Source organism: Somniosus microcephalus, chromosome 2 (assembly GCF_052327205.1).
Source record: "Somniosus microcephalus isolate GS21.2 chromosome 2, FLI_Smic_1.0, whole genome shotgun sequence".
NCBI lineage: Eukaryota > Metazoa > Chordata > Chondrichthyes > Squaliformes > Somniosidae > Somniosus > Somniosus microcephalus.
Window position 1 is genome coordinate 333,292,336 of NC_140988.1, and position 17,149 is coordinate 333,309,484.

General features: G+C 47.2%; 1 protein-coding gene across 3 annotated transcripts in view; it reads right to left on the reverse strand.

Annotated features, from left to right (window-relative positions):
• Window positions 1-1,568: 1,568 nt before the first annotated feature.
• Window positions 1,569-17,149, reverse strand: part of ctif (CBP80/20-dependent translation initiation factor) — a 292,382-nt gene continuing 276,801 nt past the window's right edge. For all 3 annotated transcript variants that reach the window (XM_085975110.1, XM_085975119.1, XM_085975101.1), the window contains 2 exons: window positions 14,671-14,959; window positions 1,569-3,230 (listed from right to left, as the gene is read on the reverse strand). In XM_085975110.1, the coding sequence (XP_085831236.1) occupies window positions 14,744-14,959 (216 nt within the window). In that variant the 3' untranslated portion in view covers window positions 1,569-3,230; window positions 14,671-14,743. The remainder of the gene's footprint in view (window positions 3,231-14,670; window positions 14,960-17,149) is intronic.

A 17,149-nucleotide genomic window follows, 5' to 3' on the forward strand; every position in this document is an offset into this window, starting at 1 on the left:
TTAAAATGCTGAAGATGGTACTGAGAAAAGCCACAAGAATGATCCCTATAGCAAAGTACTGAGCTATGAGCAGAGCTGCAGGTTTACAGCTGACGAATACATTGTGTTCTATTTTTATTGCATAGAATTTTTACTGGTGTTTTGTGGATTGCATTCTGCAATTCTGTCCATTTTCCCATCAATGGCCGTCATCAGGGGTACTGAGGCCAACTATAGCAACTGGCTGCGATCAGCTAAGTCAGCAGTGACCTGAGACATCCCAGGTTTGTTGGGACTCCGTAAGGTAAAGGTCAACTCTTCCCGATTAATGGGCAAGGAGCAAGGTTGTGGTTCTATTTCCCCTCTGTTCCCACCAATTCCGCATTTTAACGCCACTGGTTTTGGCGGTGGATGAGGTTCCCGCTGGAATCCAGCGGGGGCCTCGTTAATAAATACAAACATAGGTCCCATCACGTACATGGGACCCCGCTGGCGTCTAACCGCGGTGCCCGCCCCGCTAGGTAAAGCTGTCAGAAAGGCAACAGGGCCCTTTAGGTAAATTAGAAAACTTTCCTAGTGGGGCCAAGTGGAGGAGCAAGGAATGTCTGGGCCTCTGCTGTCCCAGGCTCCTCCCCACTGCAACCACGAGACCCTCACAACACCCCACCCCCCCACTGGATTTACCTGGCTGCCGAAAGGCTTCTCAGAGCCCCATGTTCATTCCCAACACCCACCCCCCCCCTCACTGCTGGCATGATGTTGCTTCTGTCCAAAATGGGCATGCAGCTGGCCAGTGCCATTTAAATGAGGCATATGGACATTGGGTGAAGACAGGTCCGGCTCAGCTGCCCTCCAAAGGCCACTTAGGTGAGGTACCAGAGGGCGGTCGGTGTCCACTGAACATACAACACTGGGAGTCAGAGAGGGGATGGGGGGGTGGAAGGAGACAAAGGGTTATGCTGTATTATTTAAAGAACTGTTGTTCATCCAAAACTCGTCTGCCCGTCTCCTACCTCGCACCAAGTCCCGTTCACCCATCACCCCTGTGCTCGCTACATTGGCTCCTGGTTAAGCGATGCCTCGATTTCAAAATTCGCATCCTTGTTTTCAAATCCCTCCATGGCCTCGCCCCCTCCTTCAGCCCCACAACCCTCTCCCCCCCCACCCGAGATATCTGCCTTCCTCTAATTCTGCCCTCTTGAGCATCCCTGATTATAATCGCTCAATCATTGGTGGCCGTGCCTTCTGTTGCCTCGGACCTAAGCTCTGGATTTCCCTGCCTAAACCTCTCCGCCTCTCTACCTCTCTTTCCTCCTTTAAGACGCTCCTGAAAACCTACCTCTTTGACCAAGCTTTTGGTCACCTGCCCTAATTTCTCCTCATGTGGCTCGGTGTCAAACTTTTTGTCTTTTAATACTCCCGTGAAGCGCCTTGGGATGTTTTACTATGTTAAAGGCGCTATATAAATACAAGTTGTTGTTGTTATACAAATGGCAGTCCGGGGTTTTTGATCGTAACGCTTTAGTACCAATGGCTTTAGTTGTGTTTTTTCAGCAAACTTTCAAATAAAAAAAATGAATGACAGGATGGTAACTTTGAACATGTAATTTTTTTGGACATACATTAAAAAAAACATACATTTAAAAACAAAAATTAACAAAACTAAAAATAGTGCAAAACCCAAATTTTGTTTTAAAAAAAAGAGCAAAACAATACATATTTGTATACTGAGGTATTAATTCATGCTATGTAGTTTAACATTGGAAAAGCAAAATTTAATCAGGAATTTGATACAATTACTCTGCTTAAAAGGGAACACAGCCCCCCAAAAAAATACATTTTTTCAATAATTTTCTCTTTTTCCACACGTTAGTGGTCACAATACTATTAACATGAACATTTCAGGCTGGCAGATGCTGTTGTGGCAGATTTGCATGCGAGATACAGAATTAATGAAGGATCCCATACAGCTGTAACGTGCAGAGGTGATTCTTTTTACCGTTCACGAGAGAAGACAGTCTCTGAGTCCACTTCCAATGCCATCCCATTTTACTTCTTATATAAACCCATCATAATTCAGATTTAAATATCCACAATTATCCAGTATTCTAGACATCCTTGGCCTAGGATTGCCCTCTTTTGCCAAGTCCAATCAACCGAAGGTGGGATCATGGCGTGAATTCTGATGCTTGATTTTCTGCTGCTATTAAAATATTATTAAAAACCTTAATAGTTAATCCCGTCACAACATTCAAGTAAGTGGGGGGAAAAAAACAGCTTGTATTGAAAAAAAAGACATTTGATGCCTGGTTCCTATTTGAAGAATTTCTAGACAACCCACCCAACAAAAACCCAGGACAGGTGGCAACCCTACTTTCATCACAACCCCTCATGATTGCTCCTGTAAGTAAGGTACCATTACTGATCCACATCGGTCCATCTGAATAGGTCAGCTGAGGTATCTACAGGAGACTCTCGATTTACCGGCAACTAAATAAACGGAAATCTCTGTTAACCGGCAAAATTCAGGTGTAGGTTCAGGTAAGTTTTACTTCATATTAGTGGCCGTTCCTGGATCTGTGGCTGTGTAACCGGGGTTCCTGCACCTGTTGCTAAGTAACAGGGATGCCTGGATCTTGTGGCCGGGGTTCCTGCACCTGTTGCTAAGCAACAGGGAAGCCTGGATCTGTTGCTGTGTACAGGCTCTCGTACCTTTTACTATACCTCTCTGCAATCCGGACTTTTTGATAAACCGGCACCACGCCGGTCCTGTCGGTGCCGGATAATAAAGAGTTTCCTGTAATTGCTTGCCTGAAAGACTTCCCCTGAATCCATTCCCAACAGTTTAAAAAAAAATCACTCACACAAGCTTAACAGGGGTGTGAGGTCATCTCTCATCACACTGCACTCATCGCTAGTCTCCTTGGAGAAAAATTGCTAGAGTGAGCACACCTGCAATATTTTCAGAATTTAAAAAGGTCCGCTATCATTTTAAACAGGAAGGCACTGTGGCAAACTAAGCCTTACCTGTTTCAAGAGTACCAGGTGTACAGTTTGAGGACATGACTGCAACCGGATAAGATCAACTCAGTTTTTTTTCTATATTTGCTATATAAAAAACAGCTTCATCCTGAAATTTTAACATGAAATCCCGATTTCTACATCGACGAAGCAGAAACCAAACGCAGCCAGATTTCAAGTGAGTTCCTCTTTAAATCATCTGTGCATCTCGGCGGAGCTTCAAACCATTTCTAAAAGAATAATTTTATACCATTGTCAACATAGGAGGGAACATAGGAACAGGAACAATCAGCCCCTCGAGCCTGTTCCACCATTCAATTAGGACATGGCTGATCTGTATCTTAACTCCATTTACTCGCCTTGGTTCCGTAACCCTCAATACCTTCCCCAACAAAAATCTAGCAATGTCAGTTTTGAAATTTACAATATCTTTTAAAAGATGCTCATGTATCCTAAAGCAGAGGCAGCACTCAGAAAACTGAGGCTATTAAATTGGTTCCGCAGCAAACATCCTGCAATGAGCCCCATTTCCCCAGATTCCACTAAAGCTGGTTTTATACTAGCACTGTTTTGGGTTGAATTCTAGGAGACCAGCCTTCACATTACTAAATCTGGTTCCTTTATCCTGGCAGCAGAATTGTAGATCCAGTTTCTTGTGGGTCTTCTAGGGTCCAACTGAAAAGAGTGTTAGTATAAAAGCAGCAATAGCCACGAAGCTACCCCGCTTTGCTTAGAAAGACCATCCCTGGACACAAGTCAATGCCAAGTAACACTGACAAATGCCACTGTGCCAAGACTATGAAGTAATATAAATGAGTGGATTTAATTTGTTGGCACATGATTGAAACTCATGCAATAACCAACGGGGCGGGGGGCTGTGACAGAATCAATGAGGTGTAGACATTTTGATCACCTCTAATATTTTTTAATCGTTTTTTCTGTAATTCTTGGCCCACCTGTACAACTTTTCAGGATTGAGTAAAGATTGACTCTGCCTAGACTGCCTCACTCTAATCCATTCAACTCCATCAATTATAGAACTGACTTGGACAAGACAAGACAAAAATGCAAACCCAAATTTCATTTTCAATGGATAAATGCATATCATGCATGTAAATGCAATCGTGTCATTCTATAAACTATGGAAGTGGTAGAGACCTTGTTGAATACAATGCTTCCCCATCTATGTCACACAAAACCAATAGCCTTATTCCAAAGATATCGCAAAGCACACTGCATCTGCAGAAGAGGAATATTCATGAAAAAAGACAGAAAGGTCGCAATTGCCAATACTCGCTAGTACTCATGCCATATACAGAAGAGAGCGCGAATTCACTGCCGAACAAACGTATATTCAACTGACCGCCACCCAAGTGTACTGACCACTTGCTAATGCTCCTCTGCTACATTATCACATTCATGCACAGGACAGAAGTGGCACACCCTAATATAACCCTAATTCAGAATGTCCTTTTGCATCAAGGGACAGATTCTACATTAAACAAATTTTGTCAATGCAGAGGAAACAAGCGTCTCTGTTTCAAAAGGAAAACTACTGGTGGTGATCAAACCGGGAGATGTTTAAACAAGGCACCTCTCCTAAGGAATCCTGGGTAACATTGTTGCGCATCAATTAACTTGCAGGGGTTGGGGGGTAGAGAGAAGCAGGGGGCGGGGGCGGAAACCAAGAGTTCTAAGGAATTATAAAATGTTCTGATTCACTATAAAAAAATAAAAATACAGTAAAATAAAATAAATCTTTCTAATATAGCTAGCTAACTACATAAAACACTGATGTAGCAAAGTGAAATCTCCTACATGTTGGATTATGGAGGATAAACACTAAAAATATTATTAAACTTGCATATAGCTAATTATTAATGGAGCTCTCCCCATATATATATAGTTGTATACATAAATTAAAAGCCAAAGCACTGCCTAGCTTATTAGGCTTTTATGCTTTCATTTGATTTTATATTCCATTAGGAAAAAACATGCCACGCAAGTTTCAGAGGCGGCGGGTACCCGCCCCGCACTGGGACCTGCCGACCCCAGGCGGGAAGGGATTAGTGCCAATTAACCGCTTGTTAACAGGTAGTTAACAGGCAGTTTTTTAGCCTAATCCCTATTTTGAGGGGTGTCGTGTGGGATTCCCGACGGCTCCAAACCACGCCAGGTTAGAGCAGGCGGGCCGTCGGGTTGGAGGGGTTGCGATGTCGGTGTTCAGGTGAGTGATGGGTGCATGAGTGCAAAGGTAAGTGTTTGGTGTGTCTAAAGTGTGCAAAGAACTTTTACTTACCTGTACTTACCTTAACAACCTTTCTTCCTGTAGGCGTCGGGAGCTCATCACTCAGCCGGCACTTAAAGCTGAATGGCTGCGATCTGTGAAAACTGACAGCCTTCAGCTTTGAGTGCTGCTGAGAGTTCTAACTGAGTCTGTGCAGAAGGACTCATGTTAGAACTCAGACTGTCAGTGTTTGGCAGCTTCAAACAGCTGTGAAACGCTGATATTTCATCTGTCAAGAACTCTTGACAGATGAAATTGCAGTCTGTGGCGTCACCTGTTGCCAGGTGGCCCTTAATTGGCCTGCTGAGCCCGCTGGGCGGGCTCAACAAGGTCAATCAAGGGAAAATCGAGCGGATTGGCCGGACGTCGATGTAGGCAGGACTAAAACCCGAAAGTTGTAGTCCCGCCTTCTTCCCGACAGCTTCGGGAAAATCGACCCCATGAAAACAGGACAGAGATCATTTGCTGAGCATGAAATCTTGAAGTATCTTCATTTTAACACACACACACCCACAAAACCAACGTTAGCAGATTTTAAATAAATGAAAATACAACTCCTTCTCCGAGAAAAAGAGGTTTTTTTTTAAACTTGTAAATTATTTTGTCGGTGTCCATGTTGGATAGGAATACCAAGATAAGGAACTCACTATCTGAGTGTCTGTACTGCCAAGTGGTAAACACGTGCACAACAACAATTCACCAATAAGCCTGGGTGGGCCATGGTGCCTCCATCATTTATTTGGAGAGAAATTCTGAACTCAATAATTCTTCATTGGTTCTCTACATTGGTCCAATTTGACTTTAGTATATTCAGCAAATAGAATCTTGTAGAAATTTTTTGTGGCTTTCAGGATTTACTCTCCTTCTTCCACTAATTTTTCACCCCTCTTCCCTTGAAGGCACTAACTCGTGGCACAGCTCCACAGGTGGCAAGTGCCCTCTGGTGTCTCACCTACCTGGTTATGCTTCAGGTGTGAGCCTAGACACAGAATTTTAACCTGAAAAAACGGGTGGGATTGGAGGGTTGGGTTGAGTTTAGAAGAATGAGAGGTAATCTTATTGAAACATATAAGATTCTGAGGGGGCTTAACAGGGTAGATGCAGAGAGGATGTTTCCCCTCGTGGGGGAATCTAGAACTAGGGGGCATAGTTTCACCCCCCCCCCCCCCCCCCCCCCGAGGGTGGCCCCAATCCCCCGGTGACTGGCCCCGATCTGCTCTTCCCTCCCACGAATCTCCAGAGGCCCTGATGTTCCTTGTTCACCCCCACCCCCGCCAACCCCGCTCCTATAGAAGCCCCGATCTTCCTCGTTTCCCCCCCACCCCGATTCTACGGAGGCCGGCACCGGCCCCTCCCAATCCCTCCTCTGTGCGGCCTATTGCTGCAGGCCTACCCGCACGGAGCTGGCCAGCCTCTCCACCTGGCTGGCTGCGGGTGGGAAACAGAGGCTACAGATGCAAATCAGACCCTGCCGTTAAAGTCGGCAGGGGCCTGCGGGAAGCTCGTTCTCCCGGGTTTCCTGACTGCATCGGAGCCCCCCCACCACCCCCAGCCACCAACCCGCCTTCCCCATGAAAATCCAGCCCTGAATGTCAACGGGTTGTCAACCATGGCTGAGCGTAATCATGTCCTCACCAGACACCCACACATTCCAGCACTGGGAGGAAGCAAGACTGTGGCTGATTTTGCTCCCTCTCGATCCTAAAACTATTGGGGCTAATTGTAGGGCCCCCACTCGAGATAAGCTATCTCAGGACAGCCCAGAAGTTGATCTGGGGCCTTCCTGGTCTCTATGGATCAGTACCATGTCACATTTGCATTTCCAACAGCTGAGCTTTTGGGCCAGCATTTCTTGTATTAACATTCAAATTACGATCCTGGATTCATCCCGGTCTCTCCATTGCAATGCCATCATTTTGCAATGTACTACAGCAATGTTACAGCATTTAAATAGGTCACCCATTAATTTACTTATTAAATATAAGGAGGAAACTGCTTCTTTGTTTGGCATATACTGTAAAGGGCCACTTCCTGCTGTATATAAAAATGTAACAAATCAGAGCTCATATCTAGTCCATTTGTTGTAGGGTTTCTCTGGCTCCCTATATTGGGTTCTTCTGATACATCCTCAGAGAAAATACACAGCGGGGGGAATTTTGCCAGCCCTGGGAAGGCAGGTTTGGAGGCGGGACTGCCGGGAAAGTGGCAGAATCTGGGGATGGGTACCCATCCCGCCCCCAACCCGTCTCTGTCTCATCTTCCCAGGAGGCGGATAGCCGACCCGCGCTGGGAGCCGTCTCCCGGAGGCGGAAAAGAGATTAGTGCCAATTAGCTGCCTGTTAACAGGTAGCTAACGGGCAGTTTTTTTGCTAATCCCCATTTTCAGCCCTGAAGTGTGGGCTTCCCGACGGCTCCGAACCTCGCCAGGGTCAGCGAGGCGAGCCGTGGGTCTGCGGGACTGAGATGTCCGGTGTGCAGGTGAGTGATGGGTGCATGTGTGCAGAGGCAAGTGTGTGAGGTGTGTTTAAAATGTTTTAATAAGTTTTACTTACCCTTACTTCTTCCTGCAGGCTTCCTCCCTTCCGGTCTCGGGAGTCCCTCAGCTCACCGGCACAGAAAGCAGAATGGCCGCTGATCTGTCAAAAGCTGCAGCCTTCTGCTTTCTGCTCAGGAGAGCTCCCTAACTCAGCCTAAGTGACAGGAGTGAACTGAGAGGACAGATTGTCACAGAGCTGTCAAACGCTGACATTTCATCTGTCAAAAGCTCTTGACAGATGAAACTTCACTCGCTGACGTTACCTGTAACCTGCTTTCCCTTAATTGGCCTGCTAAACCCGCTGGGCGGGCTTAACAAGGTCAATCAAGGGAAAATAGTGTGGGTTGGCCACAAGTCGATGGAGACGGGACTAAATCCTGACAAGTGAGAGTCCCGTCTCCAAAAGCTCCCAATTGAGAAAATCCAGCCCACCATCTCTTTCACTTACTGTGAGGCTGTGAAAGATCCAAGGGGAAAAATTGGGTATCACCCATTTTGGGGTGCTAATATTGACCAGGCGCAAAGTTTATCGCCTCTGACTGCAAAATTCGCCCCTATCGCCCCATGAGGTGATTTGAGCGCTAAATCAGGCGCTATACACCTTTCTTAAGGCGCAAACGCCGGGGAGCGAGGCGCTACCTCAGAACGCTCCCGAAGCTCAGGCGATGTCAGTTACCATGAAAGCCAGACAGACTGGCGCTGGCCAGTTCTTAAAGGGGAGGGGCCATCCTGCTGGCCAGCCACACCCTACTCATTGCAGCTTTGAATCTCGGCCTGGAGAGACCTCTAAAGCAATTCTGTTGGAAGCGCTAATGGATAGGCCCAGGGAAAGAGCTCGGCGCTTCGGAACTTCAAATGTGGTGCTGAGGGCCAAAACTCCTTAGGACAGCGTTAAATCTCTCCAGATGTATCTCTCCCTCTCAACCTGCGTGTACCAAAAATTTTGCCGACAAGAAAAGGCAGGAAGTGCCCGCCTTTAAATAGCGCTCTCACAGCCCCTTCCCGACCTGAAAACGTCCCCTCTACCTGTCGTTCCTAGTGACAGGCGGTAAGGCAGAGGGCGTGACTCAATATCTGGTCTGGGCGCTACCAGGGCATTGCATGCTCGACTGACGTCATGATCTGCGGGCGCAGGAGATCGTGGCGGTAGCGTTTAGCACCGTCGCAAAATGACTGGTTAATTTTGCGAGCAGCGCCAAGTTCCTAGCACCCCGTTAGCGCTAACGGAACTAGCTAACCAACCAAATTTTCCCCCCCTAACCTCTAACTTTAGCCTTTCCTTTTCCTTCACTTGCTGGCTGATCGCTCTACACTTCCAGCATTCATTGTCTTTATTTACAAAAATAAAGTAGCCCCATCACTATAACCAGCTCTCTGTATGGAAATTTGTGTTTGTAATATAAAACTGATTGCCAATACAGCCAATCATTTGAAATGAAATACCAGATACCTCCAGAACTAGCCGCGTCTCTAGCCAAGCTGTTCCAGTACAGCTAGAACATTGGCATCTATTCGACAATGTGGAAAACTGCCCAGGTATGTCCTGTCCACAAAAAGCAGGACAAATCCAATCCAGCCAATTACCGCCCCATCAGTGTACTCTCAAATCATCAACAAAGTGATGGAAGGTGTTGTCGACAGTGCTATCAAGCAACACTTACTCAACAATAACTTGCTCACTGATACCCAGTTTGGGTTCCGCCAGGACCACTCGGCTCCAGACCTCATTACAGCCTCAGTCCAAACATGGGCAAAAGAGCTGAATTCCAGAGGTGAGGTGAGAGTGATTGCTCTTGACATCAAGGCAACATTTGACCGAGTGTGGCATCAAGGAGCCCTCATAAAACTGAAGTCAATGGGAATCGGGGGAAAATTCTCCATTGGCTGGGTCATACCTAGCATGAAGGAAGATGGTTGTGGTTGTTGGAGGACAATCATCACAGCCCCAGGACATCACTGCAGGAGTTCCTCAGGGCAGTGTCCTAGGTCCAACCATCTTCAGCTGCTTCATCAATGACCTTCCCTCCATCATAAGGTCAGAAGTGGGGAGCATGCAGCAAGACCTGGACGACATTCAGGCTTGGGCTGATAAGTGGCAGGTAACATTCGTGCCACACAAGTGCCAGGCAATGACTATCTCCAACAAGCGGGTGTCTAACCACCACCCCTTGACATGCAACGGCATTACCATTAGCGAATCACCCACCATCAATATCCTGGGGGGTCACCATTGACCAGAAGCTTAACTGGACCAGCCACATAAATACTGTGGCAACAAGAGCAGGTCAGAGGCTAGGTATTCTGCAGCGAGTGTCTCACCTCCTGACTCCCCAAAGCCTTCCACCATCTACAAGGCACAAGTAAGGAGTGCAATGAAATACTCTCCATTTGCCTGGATGAGTGCAGCTCCAACAACACTCAAGAAGCTCAACACCATACAGGACAAATCAGCCCGCTTGATTGGCACCCCATACACCACCTTAAACATTCACTCCCTCCACCACCGGCGTACCATGGCTGCAGTGTGTACCACCTACAAGATGCACTGCAGTAACTCGCCAAGGCTTCTTTGGCAGCGCCTCCCAAACCCGTGACCTCTACCACCTAGAAGGACAAGGGCAGGAGGCGCTTGGGAACACCACCACCTCCAAGTTCCCCTCCAAGTCACACACCACCCTGACTTGGAATCATATCGCCGATCCTTCATCGTCGCTGGGTCAAAATCCTGGAACTCCCTCCCTAACAGCACAGTGGGAGTACCTTCACCACACGGACTGCAGCGGCTCAAGAAGGTGGCTCACCACCACCTTCTCAAGGGCAACTAGGGATGGGCAATAAATGCTGGGCTTGTCAGCAACGTCCACATCTCATGAACGAATAAAAAAAAGGCCTTACCTTTAAAGATCATAGAATGATACAGCACAGAAGGCCATATCAGCCCAGCGTGCCTGTGCCGGCTCTTTAAAAGAGCTATCCATTAGTTCTACTCTCCTGCTCTTTCCCCTTAGCCCTACAATTTTTTCCCCTTCAAGTATTTATCCAATTCCTTTTTGAAAGTTGTGAAGGAGCAAATGTTAAGTCATGTCACAGGAGTAGCTTTTTTCTTCTGCTGGGTGTACCTTTGCTACAAAACAAAAGGTTGGTGACATATATTACGGGCTGGATTTTCATTGAGGAGGCGGGACTACAACTTTCAGAGTTGTAGTCCCGCCTCCATCGAGTTCTAGCCAATCCACGTCATTTTGACATAAGGACCACCCAGCAACAGGTGACGTCACAGATTGAAATTTCATCTGTCAAGACCTTTTGACAGATGAAATATCAGCGTTTCACAGCTGTTTGAAGCTGTCAAACACTAACAATCTTTGCTCCAGGTTAATTCCTTCCTCTCAGGATGAGATCTCCCCGGAACAGAAAGCAGAGGCTGCAGATTTTGACAGCTGGCGGCCATTCTGCTTTCTGTGCCGGTGAGATGATGGACTCCCGAGATCTGAAGGAAGGAAGGCAGTAAAGGTAAGTAAAGGTTAGTAGAACTTCTTTAAACACTTTACACAGACCAAACACACTTACCTCTGCACTCATGCACCCATCACTCACCTGAACACCGGACATCTCGACCCCTCCAAGCCCTTCATCCCGACGGCCCGCCTCGCTAACTTGGCGTGGTTTGGAGCCGTCGGGAATCCCACATTTCAACAATGAAAATAGGGATTAGGCTAAAAACTGCCTGTTAATTACCTGTTAACAGGCAGTTAATTGGCACTAATCCTCTTCCCGCCTCGGGGAAGCGGGTCCCAGTGCGGGGCGGGTACCCGCCTCCTTTGAAACTGGCATGGAGGCGGGATGGGGTCGGGACACCCGATTTCGGGATTTTAAACCCCCATACGCCTCCAATCCCGACTCCGCGGCCCAATGAAAATCCAGCCCTCTGTATCCGGATGTGTTTGGAGCCAATCTTTTTTTTAAATAAGTCAATGCTTGGCTCTCTGGTTCCAAAGTCAGTAGCACCATCAGGTCATGTGTTTATAATGAAAAGATTCTCTCGCGCAAAAAAAATTGGAAATTCTTTTGATAAGCGAAATAGTCCCTTACGCATTCCGAATCCTGTGGAGTCGATCTTGACTTTTGGGCGCCTGCCGGACAGTGGCCGGTACCCATGGTGAAGAGGTGGCCGCGATTCTGATGCCCCAGAGAGCTGTGGGGTGCCATATGGCCATTCTGATGTAGCTCGGAGGATTAAGGCTGGCTAATATCAGGCCGCCCCAGACGGCAGCACGGTAAGTGCGGGGGTCCGAGGAGTACTCCAGCCCCTCTGTGCCTCACAAAAATAATTTCAAACTGAAGCAGGATAGGCGCTTTGGACGGCAACGGCAGGCCCCTTTCAAGATAGCACCGGCTGCATAATTGTGGTTAATCGGGTGGTACGGCTACCGACCCTATTTTGAAGACGTTACCATCCCGATAATGTCACGTGCAACAAGTTAAAATCACCCGTCCCCCCCTACCACCCTGACTTCAATTTTACATATTCAATATCCCACTGGCAGCAGCTATGGGTTGCTCCCACTGCAGACGGCATACCATAGCGTAAAGGATGGGAAGTTCACACCTCCAATGGCATTCTAACCCAACTCTTCATGGGTCCTGAGGGCTATTACTAAAGGCACCACTAAATTCTAGCCTTCATTTGTACTGCAACAATGCAAAAAGAAACAGAGAAAGCGGCACTCATAGGCTGCTTTAGTGGTGCTCTCCTCATGTACACCATTAACATAGAAATGGCTGCTGTTAAACCTCCATTCTTTAAATCGTTTAGACCTTGGACCTATCCGTACCAAAACCTGCGCATCGTTAGAGAAAAAAACTGAACAGGTTTCAAAAGACTTCACCAAACAGCAATAATGCACCAGAATGCACTGTAATTCACTATCCAAGGTAAATCTGGTATCCTGTCACTTTGTCAAGAGTCCAACATCCTACAAAGCCCTTACCAACATCGCAAGCGGCAGTGGTGGCTATAAATGTGTTAAACTTCATACAATAGTTTACCAGACACCAAAGAATTACAGGCAGTATTCCCAAATCTATGGCACGCTGATCTTGGAACACTTTGACTGAATTATGATCTTGTAGATCACGACCAACCATCCAGCACCTTATTCATAATTGCTCCCAACTATATATGTTATAATACACACAGTGCAGTCAGTGGGCAGTTTTCTTCCCTCTCCCTGTCAGCAGGAGTCAGACCAGAGAACAATGATTGGGACGCTTCATGCAGTTGATTCGAATGAAGTTAACAACAAAGAAATAACCAATCACTGTAAGTTCATTGAATGGTAATCAAGGTGATTACCATAAAATAGCGCGGTTATCGCAGATTACACCAAATGATTCACTTCGCACTTATTGTGCGAGATCATTCAGTCAGCATTTATTACACAAGTTAACACAGAGTCTGCAGTGTGTTATGAGGCAACAACATATCGTGGAGTTCAGACAAAGTCAGAAGCTGCAAAACTGAACTTTCAACATTTTATAACATTGGAAAAAGAACTTGCATTTCTATAGCGCCTTTCACGACCTCAGGACATCCCAAAGTGCTTTACAGCCAATGAAGCACTTGTGAAGTGGAGTCACTGTTGTAATGTAGGAAAGGCGGTAGCCAATTTGCACACAGCAAGGTACCACAAACAGCAATGTGATAATGACCAGATAATCTGTTTATCATTGTCTCAACCCCAAGATACCCAACTGCTTCGAGCACACGCCAGACTGTGCATCACCTGAAATAATAAACCGAGATAGAGCCATTCCCCAATCACTTCTGGTTTTGCTAGCAGAAGCATCATGAAGATGGCTCCTCTGTGCACATCATGTGACAGAGCCAAAAATGATACTGGAAATTATTTTACTGAGAAAAAATAATTAACTGAATTGTAGACTTGCAGTCTAAATAGAATACTGTAAACTCATGGGATTATCCTCCCCTTAACAATACATTAGCAGGTACTTCACATTTAAGCCATTTTGTCCTTTCATAGCATTGGATACTGGATCTACCGTAACCCATTTTAGTGTACGAGGCCAAGTCAAGCCTCCTGTAGTGTTAAGCCTTTAACAATCATAGCACTGGGACACTGTCAAGTGCTGGGGCTTTTTCTCTGGTACCCAGGCACCACCATCTCACACTTAAATCAAAATGCAACACTGAAAAATTCAAAACCTGCACTTTGCAATCACTTAATCCAATGCATATCTTCGCTTCTGGAAGAAATTGTTTTGGAAGCTGTGTAAATTAAAATTTTCAGTTTTGTATAAAAAGAACATGCAGGTGAAGTTCTAACGTAAACTCGTATTTGCATTTTTTTCCCCTTCCTTTCCTAGAATTTGAGCAATTAGAAAGAGTGCATAAAACAAAAAAAAAAGGTCAACTTAAAACCAGCCCCGCATGAAGTAATTGATTTGAGCCTGGCATAGAACGTGCTTCCTATTGTCCTGCCAGGCCATCTGCCGAGCGTCACCTTCTGCCAGTTGCTTAGCAAGACGGCTGTCACACTGGCAGAACAAATAAACACACACAGAGCGCACACACATACACACACTCAACACAATACCAGGCTAGCTCCAGCCCTCCACAAACCATGGGTTGGTGTGTTGTCAATAGATCAACCACAATCAAAAACACAGGAGGGGGAAGGGGAAAGGGAGGCTTGGCACTCGAATGAAAGAATGCGCCCCTAAAATGATTCTCAGCATGCTGGGACTTATCTTTCTGTTCCTTTTTTTTATATAATACATTCCCCTCTTTTCCAGTAAAAAGTCTTTTTTAAAAAAAAGACAGCACCTTCCTATATTTTGTTCCTCCTTCTTCCCGTTTTTTCTTTTGTCCCCCCTGTTTTTTTTTCGGGTTTTTGTTTTTAAGCAGTTAGTTTCTGGATGGTTTTGTTGTAGTACTGCGTGATGGTGGGGGTCAACGGGTTCCAGTTATTGGCGTGCAGCTCGATGACTTCAAGGAGGAGGGACCGTGTCAGCGCCGACTCCGAGGGGCCCAGCATCTTGTCGCGTGCTGCCGCCAGCAGCTCTGTCATCATCTCTGGCAGCTGTTCCTCCAGCAGCTTGCCTGTGCTCTGCAGCTGTCCAATGGATCAAAGGGCATAGGTCAAAGTTCACACCGTCAAGTCACTTGAAAGGGCTATAGGCAATGATTAAGACAAGTCAAGAGATGTACATTCAAAATCCTTTCAAAACGATTTTATATATTTGTTCCCCCCCCTTTTGCTCTCTCTTTTTTACTCCTAACCTAAATGATGCATCCTGGTATACGGTTTCCTTCTTTAGTTCAGAAAGCAGGTGGTGTCGGCTGTAGGTACAGCTTACCACTTTGATGGTTCAAATGACCAAATGCACCATCGCTGAGGTACCAAGTAATACAGGCCACAAGGTTCCTGGGTTAAAGACCTGGGGCTAAAAATTCGGTGGCGCCGCGTTTGGGGCGCCAAGCTTGCCTGGGCGCCGGAATTTGCGCTCCAGCCAGAGCTGCTTGCGCCCTCCCGATATTCAGTGGGAGCGCCCCAAGAGGGACTCGGGGCGCTGCTCAAGGCTCCCCGCGTCCCGCTTGGGGCGCTCAAACTGAATATCGCCGCGCTACGTGCCACAGCGCCACATGCTGTGGCACGGCGCGCTGCTGTACTGCAGGCCTTCCTCCCCTTCTTAAGGGGGAGGGGCCTGCACCAGCGCGATCACCGATCACGAGTGCCAGCAAAAGAGCCCGACACCGAGGAGAAGTGCCGGGCTTTTGGGACACAGCCAGCACTGCCCGGGGAGTGGATCAGGAGGCCGGGGAGGGCGGCGCGAGGAGGTGCTGGCAGGCGGCCACCGGAAAAAATGGCCGCCCCGCACCTCCACCTTAATTTGCGCCACTACCGCCACAGGTAGGCCCTGTGAACCGGTCGCGATTTGCGACCGGCGTTACAGAGGCGGGCGCGACCAAATATCGCGATCGGGGCGGGAGCGGGGCGCTGCGCACACCAATGACGTCATCGGTGGCGGCGCAGCGCTACAAGCTAACGCCGCCATTAGCGCCCCGCTAAATATCGCGGGAGGCGTGGCCAGTGGCGCTAAAGTCACCGAGTGCCCTCTTTGGGCGCTAACTGGTGGCGCAGCCCACTGAATTTCTAGGCCCTGGTCTGTGCGGGTTGTCTGATCTCACGTAAGGTGGTAGTTGGTGCATTACACTGGACCTTAGCGCACTCTGGATTGGGAGCTGGGGAAGAAATCAGCCAGGCCTTCCCCTCCTGATCGCTATCCAGTGACCTCTGCATGTGTGGAGACAGAATCGGGCATTGCAGGCGATGCACTTTCCGACTGCATAGCCTGCCACCACTCACTATCCGGACTCGGACACTTGCTTGAGGTACTGGAGTGATGCTCGAAAACAAAAGCCCATTATAAGAGGGGATGATTCATATAAATTCAAAGACATGGCTTCAATCTACTTACAATTATTATGTATTATGCATAAAGCTATTGGCACTTTTACTGATCATGCAATTTCCTGCATACACCAGCTTTAAGGGAGAGCAGCAGGCGATTGTTGTCAGCTTAACTTTCCTCAGGGCTCCCTGCATCATGCAACACTGCCCGAGAGGATCAGGCAGAAAAAAATAGTTCACATGCTGCTCCAACCATTTGCTAGTAGTTGCTCAAGTGCAGCCAGCAGTGATGGGCTCGACTTTCCCCGCTTCCCCTTGCCTACCTGTGGGGAAGCCGTTGACTCAGCTACATGCCCGACGTCAAGGAGTCCCCTTATGGAAAATCTTAGGTGTGAAGTCATGCCCTATATCTTTGTGTTGATGCAAATTGTATCAAAATCACTTAGCCCGGTCCTGACCAACACTTAAGCCCAGGGGGGAAACACCTCCACGTCACCATTTTACTGTGCTTTCTGCCGCACCAGCTGATGAGCAGCGTGGCAGAAGATGGAGCATTGCTGGTCTGGTCAGTGATGATGGTGTAAATGTGGGGTAGACTGGATTACGTGCTGTAGAATTGGCCTCCTTCTCAGTCATCTCCATGAATGGACACGATTACGGCCTCACAGAGGTCTACCAATCAGAATGAATGCTGATTATCCTACCCGCCACAGACCAACAATCTGCAGGAGACCAAGGAATCTCACCTGCTACAGCAATACATAATGCGATTGTCAGCCAAAGCTGCAACTTAAAACAGATCTTTGAACTTTCCAGGACTCTTGCAGGGCAAAGCCCAATACGAAAGATCATAAAACTATTTAGATTCAGCAAAAAGACAGGTATTTACAG